Here is a 24,121-nt window from a genome sequence, read left to right on the forward strand (position 1 = left end):
CAGGGACCAAGACATACTAGATTATAAAGTTTCTTGTCCCAATAATAAATGGGTCAGAAATCTCAAATCTACTGTTAAAATATGTAAATGAATGGTCTGTATCCTTTTTTTTCAGCTTTGGGATCAATATGGCTCGGTATACACCCTTTATTATGGCACACAGCCAGTGGTTGTCATCTGTGGATATGAGGCTGTGAAAGAAGCTCTTGTTGATCAGGGGGAAGTATTTGGTGACCGAGGTCCTATACCTTTTCTGCAGAGGTTCAGCCAGGGTTATGGTAAGAAAAAACAAACCGCATCAATTTTTTTTGTGAAATATGAATTGTACCAAGCAATATCCAAATAATTCCACAGTGGTGCCCAAATTATAGAGCTATTTTATGCTCAGTATAACCTTACTGGGTGCCCACGAAAATAAATTATTTTGAGGGCTAACCATCCATCTTGCACTATTACATCTTGGCACATGACATATATTATTAATAGGATTGATCTAGTAGGTTCCTATATTTGAAAATCAGCCCATAAGAAATAGACCAATGGTTGGCTTCGATGTCATCTCCAAAATGGGGTTGTCTTCTTCTGGATCTTTGGGGTTCCTTATTGTATTAAATCCTGAATTTACTGGAAAATTCTCTGGTGGGACAATCTAACCCTGTACCTAAGTAATACTGCCATAGATAGAGCCTGCTGGAAATTATCCTTCGGAATGTGGTGAAAGTCTGTTCATGATTGAGTTCCTTAAAGGGAACCTATCACCCCGTTTTTTAAAGATTAGATAAAAATAGTGTGAAATAGGGGCAGAGCTGGGCTTTACATTAGTGCCTTTTTGGTGCCTTTACACCCCCGTTAGGCTGCCGAAATACCTTTGTGAAGTGGCCGTTTTGTCCTGTCACTCAAGTTGGTCAGGTCGGATGGGCGTGGTCACAGCGCTGTTTGTCCCCCAGGATCCTGCTCATCATTACGTTGGTGGCGTAGTGGTGTGCGCATGTCCAGCAGGCAAATCCACTGCCCAGGAGATGAATAACAGCGCGGTCTTCGCTATTCAGCCGTTTACCGGTGGGCGCGGCCATCTTTCCTGTGGCCGCGCCTGCGCAGATGGAGCGCTCTGCTGCCCGGGGCTTCAGGAAAATGGCCGCGGGATTCCGCGCATGCGCAGGTGGAGATCGCGGCGGCCATTTTCCTGAAGCCCCGGGCAGCAGAGCGCTCCATCTGCGCAGGCACGGCCACAGGAAAGATGGCCACGCCCACCGGTAAACGGCTGAATAGCGAAGACCGCGCTGTTATTCATCTCCTGGGCAGTGGATTCGCCTGCTGGACATGCGCACACCACTACGCCACCAACGTAATGATGAGCAGGATCCTGGGGGACAAACAGCGCTGTGACCACGCCCATCCGACCTGACCAACTTGAGTGACAGGACAAAACGGCCACTTCACAAAGGTATTTCGGCAGCCTAACGGGGGTGTAAAGGCACCAAAAAGGCACTAATGTAAAGCCCAGCTCTGCCCCTATTTCACACTATTTTTATCTAATCTTTAAAAAACGGGGTGATAGGTTCCCTTTAAGTATTTGCCCCATTCGCAACCCCTAAAATTTGTCCACCACAAAATTCATAACAATGGCTTATTATTTGGGGACATTTTGATAGGTACGGATAGGGGTTTGTCAGCCCCATCCTTAATCTTCTCACCAACATTCACACTTGACTCTGTATATTAACCATTATTATAACACATCTAGGGGGTCAGGTCAACAATAGGACTGTCTAAATTCACCAACAACAATGTAATGAGTAAGAGAGGAACTGTACCTTATTTTGTAGGCTTTATCCTGAGCAATGGCAAACAGTGGAAAATCTTGCGAACCTTTACTGTCAAGACCCTTAAGAGATTTGGATTCGGAAATAAGAATGATGTTTTGCAGATCCAAAAGGAAGCACAATGTATTGTGGAAGAATTTAGAAAGTATAACGGTAAGAAATGGTACTCAACAGAACAGTAACTAAAGAGCTCAAACAAACGGCAATCTGACCTATTATTTAAATCAGGTTTTTGTGTTCCTAGTTTTTTGGGTAATTTTTATTTTCCATATCTATATCTGCATTAAAAATAAAAGTTTTGTTAACACAGTCTCAAAAAAATTATTAGTAGCAAAAAGCTTCTATTCTTTAACATGACCATACACAATCTCAGGTAATGAAGTGAGGAAAGAATTTTCAAACATTTTTCATTTTTATTATGTCAAAATAATAAGAAATATTTGAATTTTAATCTTTAGAAAAATGTGCAATATATCATCTTTCCTCACATTACCTGAGATTGTGTACGGTCATTAAAAATAAGTTAGTAATCTTGTAATTTTCACAATGGACATTGGGGCTATCTTAAAACTTATACTTACTCTTCTTTCAGGATGAGTTTACAGCAGTTTTCTTATCATTGCAAACAGGATTACAATGACATATATTACCACTATATACAGTAGATAACACAGGATCCACCATTCACAATAGGTGATGTCACAGCTCACCTCCTCCTCCTGTACAATGACTGATAACACCTCTATATACAGTAGATAACACTGGCTCCACCATTCACAATAGGTGATATCACAGCTCACCTCCTCCTGTACAATGACTGATAACACAGGATCCACCATTCACAATAGGTGATATCACTGCTCACCTCCTCCTCCTGTACAATGACTGATAACATCTCTATATACAGTAGATAACACAGGATCCACCATTCACAATAGGTGATGTCACAGCTCACCTCCTCCTCCTGTACAATGACTGATAATATCTATATATACAGTAGATAACACAGGATACACCATTCACAATAGGTGATGTCACAGCTCACCTCCTCCTCCTGTACAATGACTGATAATACCTCTATATACAGTAGATAACACAGGATCCACCATTCACAATAGGTGATGTCACAGCTCACCTCCTCCTCCTGTACAATGACTGATAACACCTCTATATACAGTAGATAACACTGGCTCCACCATTCACAATAGGTGATATCACAGCTTACCTCCTCCTGTACAATGACTGATAACACAGGATCCACCATTCACAATAGGTGATGTCACAGCTCACCTTCTCCTCCTGTACAATGACTGATAACACAGGATCCACCATTCACAATAGGTGATATCACTGCTCACCTCCTCCTCCTGTACAATGACTGATAACATCTCTATATACAGTAGATAACACAGGATCCACCATTCACAATAGGTGATGTCACAGCTCACCTCCTCCTCCTGTACAATGACTGATAATATCTATATATACAGTAGATAACACAGGATACACCATTCACAATAGGTGATATCACAGCTCACCTCCTCCTCCTGTATAATGACTGATAACTCCTCTATATACAGTAGATAACACAGGATCCACCATTCACAATAGGGGATGTCACAGCTCACCTCCTCCTCCTGTACAATGACTGATAATACCTCTATATACAGTAGATAACACAGGATCCACCATTCGCTATAGATGATGTCACAGCTTACCTCCTCCTCCTGTACAATGACTGATAATACCTCTATATACAGTAGATAACACAGGATCCACCATTCACAATAGGTGATGTCACAGCTCACCTCCTCCTGTACAATGACTGATAACACCTCTATGTACAGTAGATAACACAGGATCCACCATTCACAATAGGTGATGTCACAGCTCACCTCCTCCTGTACAATGACTGATAACACCTCTATATACAGTAGCTAACACAGGATCCACCATTCACAATAGGTGATGTCACAGCTCACCTCCTCCTGTATAATGACTGATAACACCTCTATATACAGTAGATAACACAGGATCCACGATTCACAATAGGGAATGTCACAGCTCACCTCCTCCTCCTTCTCTACCATGACTGATAACACCTCTATATACAGTAGATAACACAGGATCCACCATTCGCTGTAGATGATGTCACAGCTCACCTTCTCCTCCTCCCGTACAATGACTGATAACATCTCTATATACAGTTGACAACACAGGGTCCATTAATTATAATAGGTGATGTCACAACTGACTCTGTTCTTCTTTTCTTTACATTTATCTTTTCACATGCTTATCAGATACTTTAATACAGCAGCGTTGGATTATGGATTTTCTTAAACAAGACTTCTAATCTTTATTTTTAATGAAGATCGTGATGCAGAAAAAAAACAATGTCAAAATGTATAAGTTAAAAGAACAATTAACACAAAATCCTGATTCAAACAATAAGTCATTTTCTGACAATATCTTTTCCATAGGCCAATAAACCCAGTTTCATTCTTCTCATGTTTTGAGGTATGATCCTGTAAAAGCATTAGTTCTAAGTGAGAACACAAACTCTACCAAATGGTGGCACACCGAGCGCCCACTGATTTGTAATAAGGCCTAGTGGAGACTGTGTGCCACCATATGAGTGCAGGCACAGCCATTGCCATATGATTGAGTTATTCTATTTAGATAAAGAATATCCCTCTTTTATTAGACTAAATAAGGGGATGAAAAAAATGGCAGACTTTTGTCATACGTCTATTGACCACCATAGAACAACTTAATATTTTCAAGTTAAATGAATTTTTTTTCAATTTTCTATATCACTATAACTAGATATATATCTATATTTTACACTAATCACTAAGTCTAATGCCAGACTCAAACTTCCTATTCTGTGAAGAAGACTTTTCTGCAGTGATGAAAAGCAACACCTCCATACAGGTCGTCCCCAACTTATGAACATCCAAGCTACCTATGCCTCCTAGTTACGAAGTTAGAAAAAAATAATACTCACCTATTCGCTCACATCTCAGGCTGTCCCTCTGCTCACTGCCTGCTGTCTGGTCTTCTTCCTTCTGGCCTCTTCACTTTATGACACAACTTCCTGCTGTATCCAGGTCTCAGAGATCCTTCATGTTATAAGGTCACAACGTCATGACATTAAGACATGCGCCACAACCTTATGATGCGCAGTGTCCTTCAGGGCCAGGACGCGTCTGGAAGTCCTGGCCTATAGTGAATGGCCAGAGATGCCGCTCACTAGGGTGGAAAGTAGAGGACATGATGACAGGGTAGACGGAGGGGTCATGGATGAGATGAGCGTTAGGTTTTTATTTTCCCTGCCCTGTTCCAACATACAGCTCTGGCAAAAATTAAGAGACCACTGCACAGTTTTCTAAAAATCACCATCTCTACATGTCTGTCAACCATTCCATTCCAGTGTCAGTTGAATTCCAACCAAAGTACACCTCATTTTACTTAATGAGCTTCTGAATAGGTGATCACCTGAACCAAATCTTAGTTAATGAGGGAAAGTATTAAAAACACTGCTGTGGTGTTCACAATCCTCTTGCATTAGAACAAGCTGGATGGCAAAACAAGTGCTAGGAATAGCCCAAAAGTAATTTGAATGAAAAAATAACTTTTAACCATGCCAAAGGAGTTGAAAAGAAAAGTTTTGAGTGAGGGAAAGAAGTGTTCAATTCTGGCTTTACTGGCAGAGGTATATAGTGATTGTCATGTTGCCTCCATCCTTAACGTTTTGAAGACGGCAGTCCATTACAACAAGGTCAAGAAGCAGACATTAGGGACAACGAAGCTACAGACAGGCAGAGGGTGAAAGCGACTCTCCACTGACTGGGATGACCATCATCTTATTCGAATGTCACTCAGCAACCGCAGGATGACATCAAGTGACCTACAAAAGGAATGGCAAATGGCAGCTGGGGTGAAGTGCACGGCAAGAATAGTTCATAACAGGCTTTTAGAGGCAGGCCTCGTCATGTAAAGCTAGAAAAAAGCCTTTCATCAATGAGAAGCAAAGGAGATCCAGGCTGAAGTTTGCCAAAGACCATAAGGATTGGACCATAGAGGACTGGAGTAAGGTAATCTTCTCTGATGAGTTTAATTTTCAGCTTTGCTCAACATCTGGTGATCTAATGGTTAGATGGAGACCTGGAGAGGCATACAAGCCACAGTGTCTTGCACCCACTGTGAAATTTGGTGGAGGATCAGTGATGATCTGGGGATGCTTCAGCAAGGCTGGAATTGGGCAGGTTAATCTTTGCGAAGGACGTATGAATCAAGCAGCATACAAGGTTATCCTTGAAAAACACTTGCTTCCTTTTGCTCAGGCAATGTTCCCCAACTCTGAGGAATTTTTTTTTTCCAGCAGGACAATGCTCCATGCCACACAGATAGGTCAATCAATGTGTGGATGAAGGACCACCACATCAAATCCCTGTCATGGGCAGCCCAGTCTCCAGACCTGAACCCCATTGAAAACCTCTGGAATGTAATCAAAAGGAAGATGGATAGTCACAAGCCATCAAATAAAGAACGTCTTAAATTTTTGTACCAGGAGTGGCATAAGGTCACCCAAAAGCTGTGTGAAAGACTGGTGGAAAGCATGACAAGATGCATGAAAGCTGTGATTAAAAATCATGGTTATTCCACCAAATATTGATTTCTGATCTCTTTCTGAGTTAAAACATGAATATTGTTGTTTCTAATTGAATAAGATCTTGTTTTATTTGTATTATTTGAGGTCTGAAAGCACTGTTTCTTTTTTATTTTGACAATTTCTCATTTGCTGAAAATAAATACAAAATTTTTAGCTTTGGATTTCGGAGACATGTTGTCAGGAGCTTATAGAATAAAAGAACAATTTACATTTTACTCAAAAATTTACTTATAAGGCCGGGATCACACTTGTGAGAAACTCGCACGAGTCTCGCATCTCAATACGCGGCAGTGCTGCCAACACTCAGGACCGGAGCGCTCAGCTGCATAGAAATACATGCAGCCGCACACTCCGGTCCCGAGTGACAGCGGCAGTGCAGCGTATTGAGATGCGAGAATCGTGCGAGTTCCTCGCACGTGTGATCCCAGCCTAAAGAGAAAAATCAGACAAACTGAAAATTTTGCAGTGGTCTCTTAATTTTTGCCAGAGCTGTACATACAAATCTGGGTTACTAACAAACCTACAGAGCCTATCTAGTTTGTAGCCCGTGGACTATCTGTATACAGTAGATGATACATATTCAGATTCACCATTCAGAATGGGTGATGGCCACTAGTTTATTGCAATCCTTATCCATGTGGCTGCCTATATAGAACAGGAAATATGAGTCTAGTGTTAGGCTTAATGGCCAGTGAGAAAATGTAAGATGTCAGATTTACTTTTATATATGTATATATATATATAGTTATAGTTATAAGAAAAATACAACTAAAAATATTATCAACATTTTTTAGCATAAAATTTATCTGGATAAATTGGTCATTATTTGATGAATAATTCCTTTTACAGTTCATAGTGTAATTGAAATGTTTTCTTCTATTCCAGGCCATCCTGTAGATCCCGCCAAGTATCTCATACATGCTTTTTCTAACGTTCTCTGCACTTTTATACTTGGAGCTCGTTTTGACTACAAGGAACAGAAGTTTACCAAGCTTTTTCAAGTTTTGGATGACTATTTATATCTTGCAAGTTCTACCTGGGGACAGGTAAATAATTATCTGAATTGGTCATAAATCACACAAACAAGTCACCACATATAGTGTTAGTATGTAGGCTAGAATTAAAGGAGATACAGACAAATTCAGAATGAAGAACACAAGTATCCTGCTGCTTACGTTTGAGCCTGGTGAAAACAAGAGCGAACTTACACAGCAGAGTATATTAGAAAATGTGTTGTTTTAGGACGAATAATGCAATTTACATCAGAAACCCCGTTGGCTAGGGACACACTATCAGTATTTGGTCATTATTTTTTCTCAGTATTTGTACGTCAAAACCAAGTGAGAAACAATCAGATAAAAGTTATAATATAAACAAAGTGCACCAATTCTGCACTTTTGATCCTCTTCTGGTTTGGGCTTCCAAATACTGAGGTGAAATACTCACCAAATACTGATACTGTGACCATAGTCTTAAATTGTGAAAGTAGCCAAGTTAATTTCTCGGATATCTGACAAGAATGAGTACTCTCATAATTTGACATTTATCTTTTTTAACTCTACAGCTGCTGACCATACTCCCAACATTGATGAGCTACATTATAAGACTTCCAAAGAGGTTCACGCTGCTTTCGAATGATATAATCAAATTTGTACATGAGAAGGTGAATGCCAGCCTTGAGTCTCTGGATCCCACCTCACCTAGACATTTTATTGACAGCTTCCTCATCAAAATGGAAGAGGTATGGAACAGTGCAATCAGATGAAGCCATGTAGAACAGAAACCTAGAAAAGACAAGGCCCCTTAGCAAATTTTAAAATGGGACTCATACCCAGCATGAACATTTAGGGTCAGTCCACATGTGCCATGTATAGCACTTTAAATCTATGTAACAGAGACTGAGAATCTGATAAAGATAGTAATATTTCTCCAAGTCCTGTTATCTAGTAGTTTAGTTCTCCATCTTCTAGTGTGTAGTGGTTTAGTTCTCCATCCCAAAGTACCTGGCAAACCTTGGGGATTCCAAGACTTGTGGAGCAGCCCCTTCCCCGACTGCGCCCACAGCCACCAGAGTCACCCAGTGCCCAGTCAGCTAGATGTAACGTCCCTGTCCATGCTTGTCCTGGTGTCAGTGTTGAAATGCACCTTGTCAGACATACATTTTTTCAAGGACCAGGTGATGTTGTCTGCAACCTGCTGGCACATCTTTCTTAGAGACTTAGGTGACTAGGCAACTGGTACTGGCGGACTGCGACGGCCATCAGCTTTCAGAAACCATCTGTATCCACAAGACGGAAAGGCTGCATTTCCGTGGCCAACTGATTGGATTGGCCATCTAATTTTTACAGAGATCACAGGCCAGTAGTCACGCAGAACCACCCGCTGTGATCTTTGGAGCGAAGAGCTCTAGGCTAGCCCCTATAGTCCAGACAATTACACAATTAGGCAACGATCAACCGAGGAGGCCGCAGACTGTTCTCAATAATTAGTTATCGGAAAACTAACAGTGAGCATGTGGCATATATACCTCTGGATTACAATGCATGGGATATGTGTATATACCACCATATGCTCATTGCTAACTCCACGATAACACCACACTCCTCGCTGCCACCACCAATCCTGTTTTTTTTTCAAATAAATAAATACAGACCAAATTGTCGCCATTCCTCTTTTGAGTTTCACACTATCAGGGTCTTCCATTCCCTCTCCCTCAGAGTTGCGGTCATATACCTTCCCCCAGGCTCACCCACCCACTTCCTTGACCACTTTTCTGCCTTGCTGCCACACTTCTTGGCCCCAGAAATGCCAACCTTATCCTGGGATACTTCAACAGCTCCACCTCCCCAACTGCATCGCAGCTTCTATCTCTACCCACTTCTCGTGGCCACTCACAACTTTCGACCTCTGAGAGACACAAAGACGGTAACAGCCATGATCTGGTCTTTGTCCAGCTCTGTTCAATCTCATACCTAGATTGCTCACCATTTCCCTTTCTACCCCATGAAATTAGGACTAACCACACCTTACCCCTTTTTTAGGTGCTCCCTAAAAACACATCTGTTTAGGACGGCCTATCACGTTCCCTAATCAAAGTCCTTTTTATATATATAGCCTATTCTCTACTTCTCTGAACATAATTTGCCATCAAACTCAACCGCACCCAAAGCACAACAACTATTGGCCGGTGACTACCTTGTGCAGCCTTTATCTATCTCCCATTTTCTCAAGATGGCTGGGCTATCATTGCAAATAGGCAACTGTACTTTGTGTCACCTCTACCACATTGTAGATTGTAACTTCTTACGAGCAGGGACGTCATTATTTTGTCAGTCAAATACAGCAGGAATGTCCACTTCCACAACAGCTGACATTCTCTCATGCACCATGACTGTAGCGGGTAAATAAGTGGAGGTTCTGCGGATGGAGAACTGTGCAAGGGCACTTGCCACATTCATGGAGGAGAAAGAAGCAGCAGATGTGGTTAATGGGGCAGCCGGTGGTTGTCGAGGCCCGCTGGCAGTTTGATTCCATGATTGACACATGTTGATCTCGCATGTTCCGGATCATGCAAGTAATAGGCAAATTATTGGATTTTTTGCCTCTACTCATTCGTTTTTTACAAAGCTGGCAGATAACATGAGTTATTTGTGGTCTCAAAAAAGGGCCAGGCTAGCCAACCCTTGCCACCCCTGCGAGCTTCAGATTCGCGACCGCTGCTTGTCACAGCCAGAATAGTAATTGAGGATGCAGTGCTCGTGGTGGTTGCATCACTCACTGTCTGTGTGGGAGCCCACAACGTAACCTACTCAACTTCCTCTTTCTCCACTTCCTCTGATTATCTACTCAACTGCGTGCCTCTCGGTTGACACCAAGTGGCATCTACAACCCAATTATCATCCTCTTTGCTCTCCCATTCTTCGCCCTGAGAATCACCATACTTATCTTTCTGCCCTGACAGCACAGCACAATCCACATGCTCCTCAGGTATCTCAGTCTCATCAGGTTCACCTCCACCCCTGGGGGTTAACACCTGGTGATGAGTGTCTGGATTCTGCTCAGATCCTACTTCGTCCAGCTCCAGATCCAACAGAAAAAATTTTGCCCATCGGTGCAGATGCTTTCCTTCTCTTGAGTCTGTGAATCTTTGGAGCTGAACTGTGATGCCCATGGAATAGAATGTGCAAACAGCTCTGAAGACTAGCCCATCTGTGGTTCCCCACAGTTCCCCCTCAGAGTTGTGATGCAGGGGGAAACAAGGGTAATTGGGGTGCCACTTATGAGGACTGTACTGTATGTTATGTTAAGGTGAAGGAAGAGGAAGAGAGGTCACTTGATGCAGAGCTTGCCATCCACTGGATCACATTCTGGCCCTCATCTACAAGGCTGCCAAAGAAAGGGAGCAGAGTTGCCCGTTCAGTAACAGAAGTTGTCAAAATGCTGTGCAATTTCTCTCCGCAGCAAAACAAACCTACTTCTCATCTCTCATATCATCTCTGTCTCACAACACTAAACAGCTATTCAGTACTTTCAATTCTCTCCTCGTCCCACAGCTCCTCCTCCCTATCCACTCATCTCATCTGAAGTCTTTGCCTCATTCTTTAAGCAGAAGATTGACAACATAAGGCAAAGCTTTTGCCTAAAAGTCCTCACAGCCCCTCCTCATAACTAATCAACTCTGCTCTTCCAAAACCAACTTCACGTCTCGCCAACTGTGAACTTGACCCAATCCCGTCCCACCTCATTCCAAACCTTACAACAGTCTTCATCCCAAAACTAACCCACCACTTCAACCTGTCACTAACAACTGTTGTCTTCCCCTCATGCTTCAGACATACCTCGATCACACCCATCCCCAAAAAGTCCTCCCTTGACCCATCTTTTGTGTATAGCTATCACCTCATATCACTTCTCCCCGATGTCTCAAAACTAGTGGAACAACATGTCCATTTTGAACTGTCCTCAAATCTATCCTCCGGCTCCCTCTTTGACTGCTTGCAATTCTGGATTCAGACAGCACCGTTCCACTGAAACTGCCCTGAGTAAAGTCAACAATGACCTACTAACCGACAAATCTAAGCGACTACTTTGTGCTCCCCTCCTGGACCTGTCATCTGCCTTTGACATAGTGGACCTTTCCCTCTTAATACAGACTCTCTCATCTCTTGGCATCACAGACTTGGACATATCTTGGATCTCTTCATACCTAACAGACAGCATTCAGTGTCTCCCACTCACACACCACCTCCTTATCTCACCCCCTATCTGTTAGTGTCTCCCAAGGTTCAGTTTTAGGACCCCTGCTCTACTCCATCTAACCTTTGGTCTGGGACAGCTCATGGAGTCTCATGGCTTTCAGCATCACCTCTGCACAAGCAGCTCTACCTTCACCTATTGTATCCTTACCCATCCTTTGTAGACTGTGATACCTCGTAGGCAGGGTCCGCTCTCCTCCAGTAGCAGTCAGTGACTTGTATTGTTAAGGATTATTGTACTTTGTTTTTATTATGTATACCCTTTTCACATAAATGGTGCTATAGCAATAAATAATAATAATACCACTGTGCAGCTGCCAAAAAAAGGGAGTCTAGTAAACCGTACAGTAACTGATGTTTTTTTAAAAATGCGCAATTATAATATTTCTACTCTGGGAAATTGATGACACTTTAGTGGTGTGTGTCAATAATTTTGTACTCTAAGTTGGGTCTCTTTCATGTGTGTATTCCCTGTAGCTGTAGGGTTCCCAGACCAACAGACCTACAATTACTTTCAGTCAACTACCTGTGTTACTATCCTTACATTTTTATAACATTTGTGGCCTACCAAGCTGATGTTTATGCCTTTTCAGTGTAGCTGATCAAAAATCATGTTTAAGATGTTGCATGAGGTTTCAGGGCTCCTAGCAAAGTGGGCTTTCACTGGTCCCTCACGCACCTCAACTTAATTGAAACTTCAATTCCAAGCTGTAAGTGCTGGCCCAAACCTTGATGCCTCATGCATGGCCCGTGGCTGACTGCTGCTGTGCCATTTGCAAATTTCTACTGTGGGTCAATTGATGCCAGTTTTCATGGTGTCTGTCCCTAATTGTAGCTGTTTGGGAAGCTTTTTGTCTCCCCTTAAGGTGTTGTGTATAAGTTTGGTTTAGCCTCACATTGAATATAATGGTGTTCGGGTACGTTCGTCGAACATGTTTGGTTAACGTCTAATTGTTTGGCGAATCGAACCAAAACGAATCTTGAAAGGTTCGCTCATCTCTAATCATGACATTGTGATTTAACGCATGACTTGACATCATTTGAACCTCAATGGCTAAGCGTCATGTGACATCAAATGTTGCGGGAATAGTAAAGACAAGGGGTGCCCTGAATGTTGGCCCAAAATGCTTGGTACAGAAATATAGGGCAACTACCACATAAGACCAGATTAGACAAAGGATGAGGGTAATGCTAATTAAATGCCTAATATATAATACAAACCCATATATATATTTTTTGCAATACATATATGGTAACAAGGCATCATGGAGTGTCAGCAATATAAAAAAAGTATTGTTTATAAAAAAAAAATTAAAAAAATCTACTCTCTGTTAGTGGAGACCTTGATTTTAATCTATTGCCAGAAAACCTTCCTTCTGAGTATGGCAGCTTCGTGCCTCATGGTTCATGTTCAGACTCTGGCAAACGAATGTGTAAATCTAGCCTTAATTGTCAGTGATAAATCTTTGATTAATTCAATTTCTTTGAATGATTTCTGCACAGGAGAAGAATAATCCCAGTACTGAATTTCATTTAAATAATCTCCTGCTAACAACCAGTGACCTGTTTTTAGCTGGTGTAGAGACTATGAGCACCACCATGAGATTTGGATTGCTTCTCTTACTAAAGTATCCTGAAGTACAAGGTAAGTGATTACCCCTTGGTGTACACCTGTACATGCGAGCATGTGTGGAGAGCGCTCAGGAGCTGAGCCTACATTACACGAGGCAGATGCCGACTGAGATAAACAGCCAGCATCTACCTGTACCAGCAGCAAACAGTTCTAGTTCTGATCACTGTTGTTTAACCATTTAGATGCCAATGTAAATGACTGACAGTGCCATTTAAATGGAATCATCACGGGGTGCTGATGAGTTACCACCAACCCCCATGGATGCCATCCTTGTACTCCTGTGAAGCCCATTCACAGGCTAAGCTTCATAGAATGACATTCATTTACACTATATACTGCAATACTATATTACAATATACTGTATAAAAGAAGTGATGAAAGAATCGCAGGTTCAAGTCACCTAAAGGGACTAAAATACAAAGCTAGAAATTAAAAAAATATATACAAAAAAATTAAAGTAAAACTACCCTCTTTTTCATTGTTAAAAAAAAATTAAAAAAGAAATACAAAACTAAAAATTATATAAAATTAATTAGCCCACACAGTAAATGCTGTAAAGAAGAAAATAAAAACATAAAGCCAGTTTTTTTTTTAAATATGATATTAATAAAAATGCTAGCCTGCCACACGAAAATTAAGAGATCAAACTTCTCCATTGCCACAACAATAAAAAAGTTGCAGTTCTCAAAATGGTGACCAAAAAAACACATTTTTTTTTTTTAAATGAATGCTGTAAAACCAAAGCGGAAAAAACAATAGCAGAATTGCATTTTCGGCACCATTTTACTCCACTTGAATTTGTTTCCTGTTTTTTAAGCTCATTACATGGTTAATTGCATGATGTCATGTAAAATTCCACCTCTCCCCACAAGAAAAAAATGCAATTAAGACTATTTTTGTCATTTTAAATATTGTTCGCTGTTTGATTTAAATACCATGCTAAGTTTATTTTTAAGAGAAAAATCTTTTTTTGTTTTACTATGAACGCAAACTTCAATTAGTTTTTAGAATTTGCATCTTTGTCATCCATTTAACATCCATTTCTGGACGCTGCAACATGGAAATACAATTAGGATCCTATATGGGAACGGGGTAAAGGCTAAGTTTTATGTCCCAGATAAGGGAAAAACTATCAACTGTTTAATATTAAGTCGTGATGCTGTATTTATAAACTGCACATTGCATAGGCTGTAATAATGGTGTATATGTTGATTGCAGCTAAACTCCATGTGGAAATTGATCAAGTGATTGGACGAGATCGGGTACCACATTTTGATGACAGGCTGGAAATGCATTACATGCAGGCAGTCATCCACGAGATCCAGAGATTTTGTGATGTTACTCCTCTGAATGCCTCACGTATGGTAACGAGAGATGTTCAGTTTAAAGGTTATCAGATCCCAAAGGTGAGTAGTACATAGGAGATGCTAGGTGTGCCTATTGGGAGAATTGGGGTGCAAGTCAATTTAAAGGGAACCTGTCAGTAGGATTGCACACAGTATCCTACAGACACTGTCAGGTTAGCACCGTTATACTCATTAAAATGATACCTGGGTGATGAAATCCGTCTTGTGGTTGTTGTTTAATTTTTATTTGTAGTTTTCAATTAATGAGATTTTTGTGCCTGTGGGGCGGCCTGTGGGCGGGGCCTTATGTGGTGCTTTGATTACATATGCATCTGTATGGGCTTACGACAGATGACGGATCCTTCACTGACTTGCCCCCTATTTTACATATTGAATATACTATTGTTTTTTTTTAAATTGATCATGCAGGCATCGGTGGTGGCGCCTGCGCTGTAGCATGATACAATGTACAATATGCATATATTCATTATATTTAGGCATTTTGTTTTGTCAGAAAAAAAAATCTTAATCAAAATGGCACCGCGGCTGCCCCTGCGCAGTAGCATCTATTGTGTTCCAATAAATGCTACTGCGCAGGCACCGCCATCAGCGCCATTTTGATGGAACCAAATTTTTTTTCTCATATTTTATTTTTGTTTAGTGTAGCTAGGTATATTCACTGTTGGTATATATTTATGTGTGTAGGCTATTCATTGCTGCTATATAGTTAGGTATGTATTTTATTAACTGCTGGTATATATTTATGTGTGTAGTGTTGTGGATTCTGTTTGTGGGCTCCCTCTGGTGGTTACTGCTGGTACTGGGTGACTTTGGTGGGTTGCGGCCTTTGGTTTCCACCTGTCCATCAGAGGCTGGGTGTTTCCTATTTTACCTGGCCTTTCTGTCATTTCCCTTGCCGGCTATCAATGTGTTCAGATGTGCTCTGTTTGGTTCCTGCCTACCTGCTCCCAGATCTTTCAGGATAAGCTAAGTGCTGATTTTCAGTTGTTTGGTTTTTGGTCCAGCTTGCTTAGAATGTCTCTATGCTAGCTGGTTGCTCTAGTGGACTGAGGTTCTCCCCATGTGCCATGAGTTGGCACATGGGTTCTTGTAATCTCAGGATGGTATTTTTGATTAGGGTTTTTTGCTGACCGCTCAGTCCCCTTTTGTATCATTCTGCTTTCTAGTTTTCAGCGGGCCTCTATTTGCTAAAGCTATATACATCATCTCTATGTGTGTGCCTTCCTCTTATTTCACCGTCAATACATGTGGGGGGCAACTATACCTTTGGGGTTAATTCCTCTGGAGGCAAGTGAGGTCTTTGTTTTCTCTGCAGTACTAGTTAGCTCTTAGGCTGGTGCGTGGCGTCTAGAACCAACGTAGGCACGCTCCCTGGCTATCTCTAGTTGCGTTTGTCAGGCGTAGGGCAGCGGTCAGCCCAGGTTCCATCACCCTAGAGCTCATCCGATATTTCTTATACTTTGCTTGTCCTGTGCTATCCCTCGCCATTGGGGATTCATGACAGTATAGCCGGCCCACAAAGTGTTAATTGTTTGGGCTGAAGCAGGAGAAAAAGAAGTGTTCAAGGGAAATTTTTTTATTTTTTTTTTCCTTCAGAGTTTGCTGCCTAGCCCTTAATTGCTGTCTAGCTGCTTCTTACCTCCTCTTAACCCTTGAATGGCTCTGATCTTAGCTGTTTATCATGGATGTCCAGAGTTTGGCTTCCAGCCTGAGTAATCTTGCGGCAAAGGTTCAAAACATACAGGATTTCGTTGTTCACACTCCCATGTCTGAACCTAGAATTCCTATTCCAGAGTTTTTTTCTGGAGATAGATCTACCTTCCTGAATTTCAGGAACAATTATAAATTGTTTCTCTCTTTGAAATCTCGCTCCTCTGGAGACCCTGCTCGACAGGTCAAGATTGTTATATCGTTCCTACGGGGCGACCCTCAGAATTGGGCATTTGCATTGGCACCAGGGGATCCTGCATTGCTCAGTGTGGATGCGTTTTTTCTGGCATTGGGATTGCTCTATGAGGAACCTAACCTAGAGATTCAGGCTGAAAAGGCTTTATTAGCCCTCTCTCAGGGGCATGATGAAGCAGAAATATATTGTCAGAAATTTCGGAAATAGTCGGTGCTTACTCAGTGGAATGAGTGCGCCCTGGCTGCAAACTTCAGAAATGGTCTTTCTGAGGCCATTAAGGATATTATGGTGGGGTTCCCTGCGCCTACAGGTCTGAATGAGTCTATGGCTATGGCCATTCAGATTGATCGGCGTTTACGGGAGCACAAACCCGTGCACCAGTTGGCGGTGTCTTCTGAACAGGCACCTGAGACTATGCAATGTGATAGAATTCAGTCCAGAAGTGAACGGCAAAATTATAGGCGGAAAAATGGTTTGTGTTTTTATTGTGGTGATTCAGCTCATGTTATATCAGCATTCTCTAAACGTACAAAAAGGGTTGATAAATCTATTGCCATTGATACTCTGCAGTCTAAGTTCATTTTGTCTGTGACTCTGATTTTTTCACTGTCTTCCATTTCCGTCGATGCCTATGTGGATTCAGGCGCTGCCCTGAGTCTTATGGATTGGTCATTTGCTAAACGCTGCGGTTTTAGTCTAGAGCCTCTGGAAGTTCCTATTCCTCTGAAGGGAATTGATTCTACACCATTGGCTATGAATAAACCGCAGTATTGGACACAAGTGACCATGCGCATGACTCCCGTTCATCAGGAGGTGATTCGCTTCCTTGTACTGTATAATTTACATGATGTACTAGTGCTTGGTCTGCCATGGTTACAAACTCATAATCCGGTCCTGGACTGGAAAACAATGTCTGTGCTAAGCTGGGGATGTCAGGGGGTTCATGATGATGCACCTCCGATTTCTATCGCTTCATCTACTCCTTCGGAGATCCCTGCGTTTTTGTCGGATTATAGGGATGTTTTTGAGGAGCCTAAGCTCAATTCGCTCCCTCCGCATAGAGAGTGTGACTGTGCTATAGAATTGATTCCTGGCAGTAAGTTCCCTAAGGGTCGTTTATTTAATCTGTCACTACCAGAGCATACTGCTATGCGGAATTATATTAAGGAGTCCTTGGAAAAGGGACATATTCGTCCATCTTCGTCCCCTCTGGGAGCAGGTTTTTTTTTCGTGGCAAAAAAAGATGGCTCCCTGAGGCCTTGTATAGATTATCGCCTTCTGAATAAGATTACAGTCAAATACCAGTATCCATTGCCTTTATTTACTGATTTGTTTGCTCGCATTAAGGGGGCTAGGTGGTTCACTAAAATAGATCTTCGTGGTGCGTATAATCTGGTGCGGATAAAACAGGGTGATGAGTGGAAAACCGCATTTAATACGCCTGAGGGCCATTTTGAGTATTTGGTAATGCCTTTTGGACTCTCCAATGCTCCGTCAGTCTTTCAGTCCTTTATGCACAATATTTTCCGTGAATATCTGGATAAGTTTATGATTGTGTATTTGGATGATATTTTGGTGTTTTCTGATGACTGGGAGTCTCATGTTCTACAGGTCAGGAAGGTGTTTCAGGTTTTGCGGGCCAATTCTCTGTTTGTGAAGGGCTCAAAGTGTCTCTTCGGAGTCCAGAAGATTTCTTTCTTGGGGTACATTTTTTCTCCTTCTACTATTGAGATGGATCCCGTTAAGGTTCAGGCTATTTGTGACTGGACACAACCTACATCTGTTAAGAGCCTTCAGAAGTTCTTGGGGTTTGCTAATTTTTATCGTCGGTTCATTGCTAATTTTTCCAGTATTGTTAAACCTTTGACTGATTTGACTAAAAAGGGTGCTGATGTTGCTGATTGGTCTCCTGCGGCCGTGGAGGCCTTTCGGGAACTTAAGCGCCAGTTTTCTTCTGCTCCTGTGTTGTGTCAACCAGATGTTTCACTTCCTTTTCAGGTGGAGGTTGATGCTTCCGAGATTGGAGCGGGGGCGGTTTTGTCACAGAGAAGTTCTAATGGCTTGGTGATGAAGCCATGTGCTTTCTTCTCTAGAAAATTCTCGCCCGCCGAGCGCAATTATGATGTGGGTAATCGGGAGCTTTTGGCCATGAAGTGGGCATTTGAGGATTGGCGTCATTGGCTTGAGGGTGCTAAACATCGCGTGGTGGTCCTGACTGATCACAAGAATCTCATTTACCTTGAGTCTGCCAGGCGTTTGAATCCTAGACAGGCTCGTTGGTCGTTATTTTTTTCTCGTTTCAATTTCGTGGTTTCATACCTGCCAGGTTCAAAGAATGTGAAGGCAGATGCTCTTTCCAGGAGTTTTGTGCCTGACTCTCCTGGAGACACTGGGCCTGCTGGTATCCTTAGGGATGGGGTAATATTGTCCGCCGTATCCCCAGACTTGCGACGCGCATTGCAGGAGTTTCAGGTGGATAAACCGGATCGATGTCCACCAGAAAGACTGTTTGTTCCGGATGATTGGACCAGTAGAGTCATCTCCGAGGTCCATTCTTCTGTGTTGGCTGGTCATCCTGGAATATTTGGTACAAGAGACTTGGTGGCCAGGTCTTTTTGGTGGCCTTCCTTGTCTAGGGATGTGCGTGCCTTTGTGCAGTCTTGTGAAGTGTGTGCTCGAGCTAAGCCTTGCTGTTCACGGGCTAGTGGGTTGTTGTTATCATTGCCCATCCCGAAGAGGCCTTGGACGCACATTTCCATGGATTTTATTTCTGATCTTCCGGTTTCACAGAAAATGTCCGTTATCTGGGTTGTGTGTGACCGCTTTTCTAAGATGGTTCATTTGGTGCCCTTGCCTAAGTTGCCCTCCTCCTCTGAGTTGGTTCCTTTGTTTTTTCAGAACGTGGTTCGTTTGCATGGGATTCCGGAGAATATCGTTTCTGACAGGGGATCCCAGTTTGTGTCTAGATTTTGGCGGATGTTTTGTGCCAAGATGGGCATTGATTTGTCTTTCTCGTCTGCATTCCATCCTCAGACGAATGGCCAGACGGAGCGAACTAATCAGACCTTGGAAACTTATTTGAGGTGTTTTGTTTCTGCTGATCAGGATGACTGGGTTGCTTTTTTGCCACTGGCCGAATTTGCTCTTAATAATCGGGCTAGTTCTACCACGTTGGTCTCTCCTTTTTTTTGTAATTCGGGGTTTCATCCTCGTTTTTCCTCTGGTCAGGGGGAGTCTTCGGATTGTCCTGGAGTGGACGTGGTGGTGGACAGGCTACATCAGATTTGGAATCAGGTGGTGGACAATTTGAAGTTATCTCAGGAGAAGACTCAGCAGTTTGCTAATCGCCGTCGCCGCGTGGGTCCCCGACTTCTTGTTGGGGACTTGGTGTGGTTGTCTTCTCGTTTTGTCCCTATGAAGGTCTCTTCTCCTAAGTTCAAGCCTCGGTTCATCGGTCCTTATAGGATCTCGGAGATTCTTAACCCTGTATCTTTTCGTTTGGATCTCCCAGCATCGTTTGCTATTCATAATGTGTTCCATCGGTCGTTGTTGCGGAGGTATGAGGTGCCCGTTGTTCCTTCGGTCGAGCCTCCTGCTCCGGTGCTGGTGGAGGGAGAATTGGAGTATGTTGTTGAAAAGATCTTGGATTCTCGTGTTTCCAGACGCAAGCTCCAGTATTTGGTTAAGTGGAAGGGTTATGGTCAGGAGGATAATTCCTGGGTGGTCGCCTCCGATGTTCATGCGACTGATTTGGTCCGCGCCTTCCATAGAGCTCACCCTGATCGCCCTGGGGGTTCTCGCGAGGGTTCGGTGACCCCTCCTCAAGGGGGGGGTACTGTTGTGGATTCTGTTTGTGGGCTCCCTCTGGTGGTTACTGCTGGTACTGGGTTACTTTGGTGGGTTGCGGCCTTTGGTTTCCACCTGTCCATCAGAGGCTGGGTGTTTCCTATTTTACCTGGCCTTTCTGTCATTTCCCTTGCCGGCTATCAATGTGTTCAGATGTGCTCTGTTTGGTTCCTGCCTACCTGCTCCCAGATCTTTCAGGATAAGCTAAGTGCTGATTTTCAGTTGTTTGGTTTTTGGTCCAGCTTGCTTAGAATGTCTCTATGCTAGCTGGTTGCTCTAGTGGACTGAGATTCTCCCCATGTGCCATGAGTTGGCACATGGGTTCTTGTAATCTCAGGATGGTATTTTTGATTAGGGTTTTTTGCTGACCGCTCAGTCCCCTTTTGTATCATTCTGCTTTCTAGTTTTCAGCGGGCCTCTATTTGCTAAAGCTATATACATCATCTCTATGTGTGTGCCTTCCTCTTATTTCACCGTCAATACATGTGGGGGGCAACTATACCTTTGGGGTTAATTCCTCTGGAGGCAAGTGAGGTCTTTGTTTTCTCTGCAGTACTAGTTAGCTCTTAGGCTGGTGCGTGGCGTCTAGAACCAACGTAGGCACGCTCCCTGGCTATCTCTAGTTGCGTTTGTCAGGCGTAGGGCAGCGGTCAGCCCAGGTTCCATCACCCTAGAGCTCGTCCGATATTTGTTATACTTTGCTTGTCCTGTGCTATCCCTCGCCATTGGGGATTCATGACAGTGTAGGCTATTCATTGCTGCTATATAGTTAGGTATGTTTTTTATTCACTGCTGGTATATATTTATGTGTGTAGGCTATTCATTGCTGCTATATAGTTAGATATTTATTTTATTCACTGCTGGCATATATTTATGTGTGTAGGCTATTCATTGCTGTTATATAGTTAGGTATGTATTTTAGTCACTGCTGGTATATATTTATGTGTGTAGGCTATTCATTGCTGTTATATAGTTAGGTATGTATTTTATTCACTGCTGGTATATATTTATGTGTGTAGGCTATTCATTGCTGTTATATAGTTAGGTATGTATTTTAGTCACTGCTGGTATATATTTATGTGTGTAGGCTATTCATTGCTGCCATATAGTTAGGTATGTATTTTATTCACTGCTGGCATATATTTATGTGTGTAGGCTATTCATTGCTGTTATATAGTTAGGTATGTATTTTATTCACTGCTGGCATATATTTATGTGTGTAGGCTATTCATTGCTGTTATATAGTTAGGTATGTATTTTATTCACTGCTGGCATATATTTATGTGTGTAGGCTATTCATTGCTGTTATATAGTTAGGTATGTATTTTAGTCACTGCTGGTATATATTTATGTGTGTAGGCTATTCATTGCTGTTATATAGTTAGGTATGTATTTTATTCACTGCTGGCGTATATTTTTGTATATAGTTTATTTACTGTTGGGACAGTACGACATTTGAATTATCGCCTCAAGCAGCATTGCAATTTTAGACTAAAAGCATTTTGTTCTATGAAAAAAATAAATTATCATACATTCGTATATTATGCTAGCAGATTTCATATGATCAATTAATGTCTTAATTTCTCAGGGTACAACCATTTACCCTTTACTCTGCACCGTTCATCGGGACCCCAAACATTTTTCTTCTCCATGGGAGTTTAATCCGAACCATTTCTTGGATGAGAGTGGCAAGTTCAAGAAGAACAATGCATTCATGCCTTTCTCAGCAGGTAGCTCTTGTTTTATTATTTAACTTGTCCAGCTTCATTATTATAATGTTAACCCTCCATAAGAGGCACCTCTGGCACTACTAGAGTTCAGGTGCAGTTGCTCTGACAGGCACAGGATGTATAACAGTCCGTAATACCTAATTATCTCAATTTCAGGATTCGAAAAGTAATCGGTGAACTTCATTGGGGATGTATTAAAAGAGAGTACACAAAGTCTGATTCAAAAATAAACATTTAATAACCATAACCATGTCATAACAAAAAGTACCAAATTTCGCAACTACTGCCAAATAGCCTCCAGTTTTCATGACTATTATGATAAAACAATTTGCATGTGCGACGTCATCACATTCATTACAAATCTCGCAAATGTGCGCCGCTCTTTACACTTCCTGCCTTCAGAGGTGAGCACTGTGCATGACCGGGAGCTATATTCTGAACTTCCGGACATGCATAGGGTGCCTCTAAAGCCAGGAAGTGTATACCTGGCTTCAGAGACGCAGTGATGATGCCGGAATGAGAGGCTCTCATGCATGTGATTTTCATGAGCAAATTGTTATCATGCCCACAGTGGCATGATAATATGGAAAGACGTCTGACTAGTCTGGGGCAACTAACGCCCCATCGACTAGTCAAAGCCCTCTTTAGCATAGCAAATAGGTACATTATAAATGCTTTTTTATACCTTGTTTTCACTCAATAACATCATATAGGTATAGTTAGGCAGGGAACTTTACTCATACATAAGTGAATGCTGATGGGTTGGAGGGCATAGGGGACAGGTTCCCTTTAAACTTTTTTTATTACCTTTTTTTGGCTAACCTCCATTTTGCTAAATTTACATAGCGCAAATTAGAAAAATAGCCAAACTATATTCTGGAGAATAAGGATTTTTGTAAAATTTGAGAAGAATTCAATTTAATGCAAATAAATTTGCCGATCTCAACTGATCATCTGTACTGTGTGAATGAGACTTTTTTAATCATAAAGTGTAATGGAACTGAAAGGTGGGCGTCCTTCAGGAAGACATGTAAACCAAAAATTCATAAATGGTAATTGACCCTTGTAACATTTTTTTTTTACGTATGTACTACCTCTAAGATCTTATCTTTCTTTTTCAGGAAAGCGAATCTGCCCAGGGGAGAATTTGATCCAAATTGAATTTTTTATCTTTCTCACCACCATCCTGCAAAACTTTGAACTGACTTCCCCTACTAAATTCACAGAGATTGAAGTTACAAAAATGCAGGGATTCTTAAATGCCCCCATTAAATTCGAGCTGTCATTTGTACCCCGATAGATCTGATATACTTTGGACTTCTCAGGCAATCTTTCTCCTCTCTGGAGTATGGAGAATAAGGAAGTTTGGGAAATGTAATCGTATTGTTAGTACTTTTCTGCAAATATTACTTAGCTCTGATCATTATTTATACTTTAAATCTGCTTACCACCACTACTGTGATATAGTAATTTATTGATGCTTTATATTTTGCACTTTCTTGAGGGTCAGAGTTAAGGGATGTTATTTGCTTTATGTTTTAAATGTTTTTTTGCCTGTTTATATGTAATAATAAAGTGATTTGTATGAAAACCTTACATTAGGTACTCACTTGAGCTTCTGTTCCCACTCGCTCTGGCACCTTAAAGACAAGTCGAGTCCTTGTTCTGGTGTAATTCTGTGTGTGGTGCATTACACTTACTGGCCGCAAGCCTCCATTGGCTCCAGGCTTCCGTCTTCTGGAACCTCTGCAGTAATCACTCCAGGGGACACTGATTCCATAAAAACAATCAAACTTTTACTTGGCAAGTGGCCGTCTTTACAAACAGGCATACAGGATAAGGCCCATTGGGTTGTCGTTAGTGATGAGCTAGTGTGCTCATTACTC

General features: G+C 41.9%; 1 protein-coding gene across 1 annotated transcript in view; it reads left to right on the forward strand.

The window, feature by feature from the left end:
* LOC143809411 (cytochrome P450 2G1-like) overlaps positions 1–23,535 on the forward strand; it is a 37,857-nt gene extending 14,322 nt beyond the window's left edge. Inside the window, exons 2-9 of the mRNA XM_077292478.1 lie at positions 116–278; positions 1,827–1,976; positions 7,384–7,544; positions 8,063–8,239; positions 13,257–13,398; positions 14,605–14,792; positions 22,094–22,235; positions 23,357–23,535. Of these exons, the coding sequence (XP_077148593.1) occupies positions 116–278; positions 1,827–1,976; positions 7,384–7,544; positions 8,063–8,239; positions 13,257–13,398; positions 14,605–14,792; positions 22,094–22,235; positions 23,357–23,535 (1,302 nt within the window). The remainder of the gene's footprint in view (positions 1–115; positions 279–1,826; positions 1,977–7,383; positions 7,545–8,062; positions 8,240–13,256; positions 13,399–14,604; positions 14,793–22,093; positions 22,236–23,356) is intronic.
* Positions 23,536–24,121: the final 586 nt, after the last annotated feature.

Source organism: Ranitomeya variabilis, chromosome 2, assembly GCF_051348905.1.
Source record: "Ranitomeya variabilis isolate aRanVar5 chromosome 2, aRanVar5.hap1, whole genome shotgun sequence".
Taxonomy (NCBI): domain Eukaryota; kingdom Metazoa; phylum Chordata; class Amphibia; order Anura; family Dendrobatidae; genus Ranitomeya; species Ranitomeya variabilis.